This window comes from Siphateles boraxobius, unplaced genomic scaffold, assembly GCF_051911475.1.
Source record: "Siphateles boraxobius isolate OS27281-9 unplaced genomic scaffold, OSU_SipBor_1 86, whole genome shotgun sequence".
NCBI lineage: Eukaryota > Metazoa > Chordata > Actinopteri > Cypriniformes > Leuciscidae > Siphateles > Siphateles boraxobius.
This window is the reverse complement of record NW_027509215.1, coordinates 258,072-268,491: the sequence shown is the minus strand read 5'-3', so window position 1 is coordinate 268,491 and position 10,420 is coordinate 258,072. Positions and strand designations below refer to the sequence as shown.

Sequence of the window (10,420 nt, the reverse complement as noted above, 5' to 3'; positions counted from 1 at the left end):
TGGGACTGTAGGCTTTCTGTGAAACCAGGGGAATGTCGTCCTGCTTGTGGTTTTGCCATGTTGAGTCTGATGTTGTTGATTTCTGCAATACAGACATTACAGACTCAGATCTGGGATTAGCTTTGAAATCGTATTAAGTTAACCAGAGGTTTTGTTACAACGTAGTCCAGCAGAGGTCAAATGAACAGGCCACATTTGGTGGTAATATATGTACCTTAATAACCACTGAGAAATCTAGTCACATCATTATGTTACATTGATAGTTATTATTCATAGTTTATAGTTTGATTACCTCTTTTTAGATCTTAAACAAAACTGCAGTGGCACTGTTGTAAAGTTAAAGGAGAAATAGCCTTGTTTTTGTTTCACCTATAGGTGGCAGCATTCTCTAACATTGCCGTCATTCTCATCAGGTGACTAATAAATCAGTTTTGTGCATAGAATCATCATAATATATTAAAGTTAAATAGTCTCTCTTTTTTTCTCTTTAATTCTTCTCCTATAAAACTAAGTTTCAGCAATGAGGCCCTAAACCTCTTTTATGACTCTTCTCCTGAGCAGCGCAGAGTGATGTTTGAACCTAGACACTCACCGATAACACTATCAACAACTTATATCTCTGGATATAAGAATAACAGCCTTGAAGGCCAACACAGAAACAGATATATTTTTCTTACCGACTTACTAAATCAACTGCATTTAATTCATATTTTATGGAAAGATAAGAGTTTCAATGTGAAAATTAATATACGTTTTATTCATCTTGATTTCTCACACAACTCGTGTGATTTTTCTGGGTGAGTTGGAGTGAACTGCGGTGCTAATAGTGTAATGAGTCTCACAAACTGTCTGATGCAATTATTACTGACAGAATTTAAATTTTTGGGTGAACTATCCCTTTAAAGGGATAATTCACCCAAAAATGAAAATTCTGTCATTAAAGGTATTGTAGGTAGAAATCCCCAAAAATACTTTTTTCCAATTTTTTTCAAACTGTCTTTATATATCAATGCATAATTAAAATGTAAGTACTCTGGAAAATAAATTATAAAAATCGAGTGTCTGTAGTTCTCTCAGGACTGTAATAAACACAGCTCTTTATTCCATTCGGGACGAAAGAAATGATTGGCTGGGGCGACTGTCACTCTCCCTCGCTACCATGGATACCACCTCTGCTGATACAGGAGGAGCCCAAATGCGCGCACCCGTTTGAAAAGGAACGGAAGCTAGTAATAACAAACAATTATGGCAGAGAAAGAACAGTCACAATTCTCAGTAACGTTACCTGCATATAGAGGCAGCGAAGTCAAACGAGTTAAAAAAAGGAAGACAGTATTTGAAAAGGCTATGAACAAAAAGTCTTTGGATAAATAAAGAAATCATAAGAGAGTCGGCGTGGCTTTCCAGCGTCGGCTACTACTGAGTGATCTCAAGGGGCTGAAAAGTGACTCCATGATGGCTTTATTTCTGCTGGACAGGTAATGTTGCTGTTTTCATTTTGATGGCATTTATTTTTTCATGAAGCATGTATCACTAGCACACCTAACTACCTAATATAAAGCTACCTAACGTTACGTAGCATAACTAACGGTACTGGCTTAGCTATGACAGTGTAACTTTGGTGTCGACTAGTATAACGTTACTGTTAGTGAGCCAGGGTTGAGACGATAAATAAGCAATAGGCCTATCTGCAGTCGAAAGCTGTTTTATTTAATTTCGCCGAATCTAACTTTAGGTTAAAAAGTTTAGGGGATCTATTTTTATACCTAGCTTTACCCTCTGCCTAAACTGTGTTCCTATTTTCACCGTGAACTCTACCTACTCCGTTTTTTCACGTTTGGTTTGTTGTTATATGCTCTACATATGTTTACATATGTCTTTATGTTGTATCTGTATGTGCTATACAATATATGTTGTGTGTGTGTGTGTTATATTATCTTGGGTCTGCAATGCAGTTGTGAGAAGGTGTTTGAGTGTATGTAATTCAGTTTATCTGTAAACAATCTTATGTTATGAATCTTACAAATTCAACTTCATCACAGTGTAACTGATAGTAACGGCAAACGTGTATCAATGAAGCTATTTATAGCTTTGCCTTATATTGAGTTTGATTCCGTTACGAGCTAGTAAAATATTTTAAACTTTACAAGTATCGTTATGCGAGCTGGATAGTGAGTACTAACAGGTAACAGCCATGTTAATTGTTTATATTCATACTGATAAAGTTAGTTATTTTATTACTTGTGATTCTGACATGATGTCACTACATCTGGTAAAGCTGGTAAACACGTCCGACTCTTCCAGCTGAGCGAATGGCCGGGATCGCGCCTTCATTTGTTTTGGGGGCGTGGCTTTGGAAGGAGCCGAGTAGGGAGGGAGTGGGAGTTAATGGAATAATGAGCTCTGTTTATTGTAGTCCTAAGAGGACTACAGACACTCGATTTTTATAATTTCTTTTCCAGAGTACTTACATTTTAATTATGCATTGATATATAAAGACAGTTTAAACAAATTTTGACAAAAAGTATTTTTGTGGATTTCTACCTACAATACCTTTAATTACTCGCCCTCATGTCATTCCAAACCCATATGACTTTTTTTTTAAATCTTTGAAATACAAATTAAGGTAGTTTTGATGAAATCTGTGAGCTTTCTGTCCCTCCGACACTTTGCCGTTTCAAAAAGTTCATAATGAGATCGTAAACTAATCCATACAAATTGAGTAGTTAAATCTAAATTATCTGAAGAGACACGATCACTTTATATGATGAACAGATTAAATTTAGTCTTATATACACACTTTTTAAAGTCAAATGTAAGGCTTTTTAAGACCTTTTTAAGACCTGAAGAAATCAAAATTAATACCTTACATTAGGGGTGCGCAATATTGACAACAATATGTCTCAACATTTTCAAAGTTTTGTTGATAATTAGATGATATTTATATTGTGTTTGTGTACTGGTGCCATGGCTGGTTTAGGCCTGTTGTTGACAGCTGACTCACGAACATATATATATATTTCATATTCTATGCAGTGGTCAGTTCACAGCAGTGAAATAAATTAACATTTTTTATTAAAGGACAATATTTGCAACCTTAAATTGAGTTCCAGGGGCATTTTCACCCATATATGGACTTTTTTTTTTACTTAGAGGTATGCATCACCTTTTAGGTCAAATTCTAACATTCAAATTAAATTATATTAGAATAATAACACAATACCACTGTTACCAGTTAAATTAAATCATTAAATCAAAATCCATCTTTGCAGTGCAGAGGAGACACAGAAGCAGCATCAGAACTGGCATTAATATATTTACACTCCATTTACAATTGCATAAATAAAGCTATGAGATATTCAATTCTTTCAATTTTTCAATTCTTAATTCAATATTTAAATATGAACTGATTTCTAATTGTAACATTTTAATTACAGGGTACTTTAAATGTGAAACTAAACCCGCCAGTAGGCGGCAGCAAGTCACTGTCTCAGGCAGTCATTCATTCAACCGTATTCTTCAAACAGCTGATTCATTCAGGAAGTGCAAGTGAATGTTCATTGAATCGTTAAAATGATTCATTCAAAACGCGGATTTCAGTCAAGAAATCATCGCTGTCTTTTGCATTAAGACTCTGCTACGGTTTCATTCTGAAATTCTCGTCAGCGAAATAAAGGGAAAACAAACAATATTGACAATATTGTCAATGTAACTCACAATGTTAATTTAAGTTAACTGTTATATAAAATAAATATCATATTTGCTATATTGTCCACGGGAAAACAGCCCTCTTGCTGATGTAATATTGTAATAGTGTATGATAACAACATATGATAAAATACAAAAACGTTATACGTCTATTAGGGAAAATACCAGTCAAAGCAAGCATGAGAGACAATGCTATGTCAGCTCGCAGTGCGCGCTCGTACATAGTTAACGTTACAATAAAACAATGATTACAATATCATAATAGACAATACACATCACACACCACTACACACATAAAGAATGAACTTACAATTAAACTGAAATTAACCAGCTTTCTTCTCCTTCTCTCCTGCTGTTTCGCGTGCAGGAGACAGACGTAACGTTAATGCTGGCGCGAATGTGACGCGAAATGTCACGTGAACAAGCAAATGTATATATATATATATATATATATATATGCTTCTGCAAAGTTTCATGGGATTGTAATTATTTCCATCACTAAAGATAACAGTCTTCTATCTTCCCCTCATAGCTAATTGGCTTGGTTCATGGCTTATAATTCTTTAACAAAGACGTTTTCAAAATCCCTATGGGAAAAAAAATTCCAGAACCAGCACCACTGAAAAAGGGCACTCTATTGATCAAAAGTACAAGTAAAGATTACATTTAAAATAGATGTCCCTTCCACCTTTCCATTCATCAAACAATCCTGAACAAATAATGTATTATGACTACCACAAAATTATTAAGCAGCAGCATAACTGTATTCAACACAAATAATCATAAAAATATATTTCTTGATCAAATCAGCATATTAAAATGATTTCTGAAGGATCATGTGACACTGAAAACCGGCTATGATGCTGAAAATTCAGCTTTTGGGATCACTGTAAAATGCATTTATATAGGGTTATTGCAGCACAGCATTTTAATATATAATAATAATAATAATAATAATAATAATAATAATAGATAGATAGATAGATAGATAGATAGATAGATAGATAGATAGATAGATAGATAGATAGATAGATAGATAGATAGATAGATAGATTGATTGATATCTGTAAGACTTTCAAAAAATTGACATTCAGAGTGTTCTTTAACACTAATTTGACAGTAATCTTTAGTAGGCCTAGCCTATGCCTGAAATAAAACGGCTCGGGCAGATCACGTGAATCAAGCCTAGCAATCAGCTGATTGTTGGCATAACCAGACTAAATATAGATTCTGCTTTAACAATCTCAAGTCTGCTATTTACATAATAATTGATTCCCGCTATTATTTGTACTACATTAATATACATTTTCATTTCAGTAGGCCTACTCACCATGTCTGCCATGAAGTCATTAGTTCAGCGACTCCAGAATACGCCCTGTCTGGAGGAGTTAAGTAAGTGATCGGTTTCATGTAATTCATCATGACTGATTACATTCTTCTGGAACCTATGCTTAAATGCGTGTTGCTTACACTTTGCAACTTTGCTTCTGCTCTCTAGTCCTTGCTGCTTGTTAACTGAACTAACCACGTAGGTGCAATTATTCTGCGGGTTACGGTAATTAGGATCCAGGTGACCATATGACGTCAGTGTTTGTTTTCATTTTTGGAAATGTATTCTGTGTTTGCCGCTGAGGTCTGACATATTTGAGATGCGTCCTTCTCTAAATGTGTTTTATGTGGTTGTTATGGTTATGTGGGATCAAAGGAACATTATTTTATTATATCTGGTTTAATTATTAAGGATGTTTTCTGAAGCCAGGTAACGGCCTCTGTTTTATACGATCTACGTACGTAACGTCCTTCTCGTCACGTGGACACGTATTTGAAGTGCGCAAACAGTTATTCGACTCCAGGCACGTTGTTTCGTCTTCTTTCGCTGTGATTTTGTCTTATCAAACAAACAACAGACTGTCCACAAACAGTTAGAAATGGGCTCATTTATTTCTATTCCTTTGGCGCAACCGCCTTTCATATTTGATCTTCCCGAGTCTAAAGTTACAGAAGGTCAGTGACTGAATTAGAGACCAGGGCTGGTTGTCACTTTTTTTTCCAAACTGATGTAAATATTTCGTTTGTTTATTAATTATTTTAAGCTGGCAGGTTTTCCCAATGTGTTATTCTTCTCATTTGTAAATTACATGAAATTGATCATAGCTAATCTCAGAAAATAGTAGCCTACACCAGATTAGTGTAAAGATAGAGCAAACTGCCATACCAGAACTGTTTAGAAAATGAGTAGCAGGTATTTATTTTGTTTATTTGATTTAAACTGACTGGCTAAATCAAGCTAGGTAGGATGACATGTTATTTAAATGGATAGTTCACCCAAAAATAAAAATGATCCCATGATTTACTTACCCTCAAGTGAGTAAATTGTGAGATAATGTTCATTTTTTGGTGAACTATCCCTTTATTTAAGCTGGGTAATTTGTGTCGTTTAGCTTTTGGACAGGGTAGCTTACTGCAGCCCGGAGGAATGGCATATGATGACTTGATGTTTTCGATCTGTGTATTGCAGTTGAAGAAGAAGATGACAATGTTTTTGCAGAATTCCATGCAGATAATTTGGAAATTTGTGAAAACATGTATCGGCAGAATGCTCGCTCCAAAATGGAAGAGGACATGTTTAATGGTATAAGTTGGTCTATCACAATTTCTGAAACATGAGACAGTTAGAAATGTGCCTAACACTTTCTGTTTTGCAACCAATGCTGAAAGAGCAGAAGTATTTCTAGAATCCCCTGTCAGTGTTCATAGTAGGTACAGGCATAATGTCGATGTTGCACTTGTTTTTCAGTGTATAGACGCAACTGGAGTGAAGTGGTTGAGAAGTTGAAGGAGAAATACCCCCAGTGGACTTCTAAAGACATCTTGAACCTTAGATTTCATTTTGAGTTTTTTGTCGATAATTATAAGTATCTTCTCCACTACTGTATCCTGTAAGTGAACACTTACTTTTAGTACCCATGCATTTTCCAAAGCTAAAACCAGACAGATATCTTTTTAATTGTAACAAAGACTATTTCAGCTCTAGGTGGCAGCACTCTCTAACATCACTAGATTCCATTCCACACAAGTGGTCACTAATAGATCAGATTATTTGAATAAAATAAGTATTAATAATCTCACATACTCTCTTATTCCCTCTTGTTTTTCCCACATTTACTGTCCCATCATGAACTCTGGGACAGCAATGAGCTGCTTGACTTTTTTCAGGATGACTCTTCTCCTGAGCAGCGCCGAGCGATGTTTGACTCTGTAGACACTCATCATTATGATGCTATCAACTTTGAGGAGTATCTTCAGGTTATAAATAATACTTTAAACGACAGATTTTAGATTAAGATTTTTGCAGAATTCTTTAACATATACAGTATACCGTTTGTCTTAACCTACTAAGTGCAGATAAGAAGTATTTAGCAGATGTTTGTTTCATATAGCCTAATTTTCACTAGTTGTCTCTCTCTTTTAGCTGATGAACAATATGAAAATTGGGTCACCTGTACCAATGCTTGCTGGGATTGACGAGGACAGAGATGAGATTTTGACATTGTGCTCTGATGTATCAGATGCTCACCCCTTTAAACAGATGTGTTATGGTTTATTCTAAACTACAGTGATTGTTTTATAATGGCTGGCATCTGTGTTCTGTTAACTCTCAACTGGGTTTTGTTTTTTAAGTGTTGTACACAGAAATGTTTTTTTTACAGTTTTTAATGCTTTTTCAATATTGCTGTTTAAGACACATCTGTTCAGCACCTCAGACTGAATTATACATTTTGTGTGATACAAAAGTGAGTACAAAAATATAGTTTTGTAGAAAACAAGAGTTTCATTGTTAAGGATGACTAGTCAGAAAAGAAGTCAAAGTATGATGTATGAGGATAATAATCTGTAATTAAAAGAATCTGCCGTCGTATTCTTGTTTTAATGCTTATTTATCTGCAAACGCTTTATGGGCTGCGGGTGGTGGTTCTAGGATTTGTATTTTTCAGTCCAACAGTGGTGAGGCGCTGAGATCTCGTGTCTGTCAATTTAGCTATTTTGGACCTATAAAGAAAATATAAATTCAAGTCAGTGTTATTTTGGCCATCATAAAATAACAAATCAATAAGAGTCTGTGACACTATGTACTGCTCAGTGATCGCAAATGTTAGCTTCAATGTTGCAATAATACAGTTGCCACAAATATAAGATGACTTGTATTAAATGTCACACACACTGTCCTCCTTACCTCAGACGTGCCAGCGCTGCTTTCACCCACTGATCCTCAACGCTCGCGCACACCTTCTTGTTGTTCTTGGTGAAGAAACTTGAAGAGAAAGATTAAGAAATTTGATTTTGGAGACAAACCAATGATAGCAAAACTGTTTTATTTTCTTCTGAAGGTGCTGCAAGTTGTGGCAACATATTTTTACATTACTTTAACTCATCTAAATAATTTATGCAGTTTCAGCTTTTTTATAAGGTGCCTTCAACTCAATTTATATATTGTACACTACTTTTCAAAACTATGGATAGTATTTTTTTAAAGATATACATTTTATTCAGCAAGAATTCATTAAATTGATTAAAACTTGATAGTAAAGACATTTTACAATGTTGCAAAATATTTCAATTCAAATAATTTGTCACTATCAAAATATACTGAATGTATCATGATTTCCACAAAAATGTATAAGCAGCACAACTGTTTTCAACATTCACAATAATAAGAAAAATTCTTGAGCACTAAATTTTCATATTATAATGATGTGTGAAGTATGGCACTGTAGTATTGGCTTAATTTTATATGAATAATTTTTCTCATTATTGCTGATTTTTTTTATAACATAAATGCAGATTTGGTGTGATTAAGAGACTTTCAAAAACAATACAGTCTAAATGTATCTCAAACTTTGAACAATGGTGTATTGAATAGTTCATTTAATGTTCTTTCATAGATTTTAATTATAATTATTTTTCAAACATCATCAACATACTGTAAATTAAGTGAAAAGTTGATTTCAAAAATTAAAATAATAATAATTTGTTAGATTTATATAGCACTTTTATTGAGACTCAATGCGCATTACATGGAAGCTTTACTCCTCAACAACAACCAAAAATGAAAAAAAAATAATAATAATAATAATAATTATCCTTTTTAACTGCCATTGCGTTAATGGCAGCAGCACCTGAGCCGCATTTACTCCGCAACAAGTTTGAAAACTTGATCTTCAGCATGATTTGAGAAAGACTCAAAGAACATCTTGCAACGAAAGCAAGAACGTCATACCTTTTTTACAAATTATTTTGTATAAAATTAGTGACCTAGAAATAATGCTGAATCTTACTCATATACCGCATTACATTGATCAAAAGTGATAGTAAGACATTTATGTACTAAAAAGGTATGTATTTCAAATAAATGCTGTTCTCTTGAACTTAATATTTATCAAAGAATCTTGAAAAACGTTTTTCCAAAAATATTAAGCAGTCATCAACATTGACAATTATAAGAATTGTTTCTTGAGCAGCAAATCAGCATATTAGAATGATTTCTGAAGGATCATGTGACACTGAAGACTGGAGTAATGATGCTGTAAAATCCGATTTGCCATTATAGAAACTTATTTACTTTAAATTGTAATAATATTTCAAAATATTGCTATTTTGTAACTGATTTTTAATCAAATAATGGCAGCCTTGGTGAGCAAGAAACATCTTACAGACCCCAAACTTTTACGGTAGTGTATATGTTTCTCATTTTACGTTATAATTTATAATATAATACCTTATAATAACACCCACTTTTAACATATTTAAAATTATGATTATTTAATAAATAATAATTTTATTATTATTAAATAAAGTCACAGATTTTTCACTGTATGTCATGTGTTTATGCTATGTGGGTTTTTTTTTTTGTGTGTGTGTTTTTTTTGTATCGGCTGTGTGCCTTCATATTTAAATGTATGGTTAAATAAACACCTATTTTGGTGTAACCACATTGTGTGGGTAAGTGGGTGAACCCTGACTCATCTCTGAGGTCAGATCACAGTGACTCACATGATGGCATCTATGCGACACACCTCGCGGGAGCTCTGCTCGATGAAGCCCTTGATCACACCGAAGGGCAGAGGATTTCGAGTGTATTTCACACAGCAGGCATAGTTCAGCGGCCCATCTGACGTGACATAGCATAGTTTTTACAGTCATAATCATAGACCCACATAAAGTAGGTCCGTTTATTGTATCTACTACATAGTGCCCATTAAAAAGCATCCGAAAAATCAGCTGAATCCACATCAATCCAATAAAACAATGCAAAAAAAAGCTGTAAGACCTCATTTGTATCCATAAGAAACTTACATGCTGCTGAAGTGTGAGGAAACAGGATCAGAAGAATGCTGCTGATGAGAGTGATGCTGACCAGAGACATTATGAAGCGCATTTCGGACAGAGATGTTTGCTATGGCAGTGCAGGGCCTTATATATTGGTGAGTGATAAGATCTGTACGTGTATCGTAGAATCACAAATCAGATACAGGCTCAAAAATGGGGACGGCAACCACGGAAAACGAGGACAGGAAATCCAATAATGGCGATATTACAACGCTTACAAAGCAAGTCCCAACCACAGATGTGCAGAGTGATCTAAGACTGTTTCCGCTTGGTATTTTGAGTAATTACGCATGTCCCATGTGAGAAGCTCCTGTGCAAATGCTAA

At 34.5% G+C, this 10,420-nt stretch overlaps 2 protein-coding genes across 3 annotated transcripts; one reads left to right on the top strand and one right to left on the bottom strand.

Annotated features, from left to right (window-relative positions):
• The first annotated feature begins 4,958 nt into the window (after positions 1-4,958).
• On the top strand, positions 4,959-7,627 carry LOC143731102 (uncharacterized). 2 transcript variants are annotated; one of them, XM_077221760.1, is made up of 5 exons: positions 4,959-5,100; positions 6,227-6,340; positions 6,506-6,647; positions 6,900-7,014; positions 7,181-7,627. In XM_077221760.1, exons 1-5 carry the CDS (start codon positions 5,040-5,042, stop codon positions 7,316-7,318), a joined length of 570 nt encoding a protein of 189 aa, XP_077077875.1. In that variant the 5' UTR covers positions 4,959-5,039; the 3' UTR covers positions 7,319-7,627. The 2 variants fall into 2 exon arrangements, with proteins under 2 accessions (XP_077077875.1, XP_077077874.1); XM_077221759.1 differs by lacking the exon at positions 4,959-5,100 and adding an exon at positions 5,327-5,712.
• On the bottom strand, positions 7,586-10,220 carry ccl20l (C-C motif chemokine ligand 20-like). The gene is made up of 4 exons (XM_077221761.1): positions 10,063-10,220; positions 9,760-9,877; positions 7,943-8,020; positions 7,586-7,758 (listed from the first exon to the last, which is right to left on the bottom strand). The coding sequence occupies exons 1-4, from the start codon at positions 10,142-10,144 to the stop codon at positions 7,662-7,664; spliced, it is 375 nt and encodes a 124-aa protein (XP_077077876.1). The 5' UTR covers positions 10,145-10,220; the 3' UTR covers positions 7,586-7,661.
• Between the last annotated feature and the right edge of the window lie 200 nt (positions 10,221-10,420).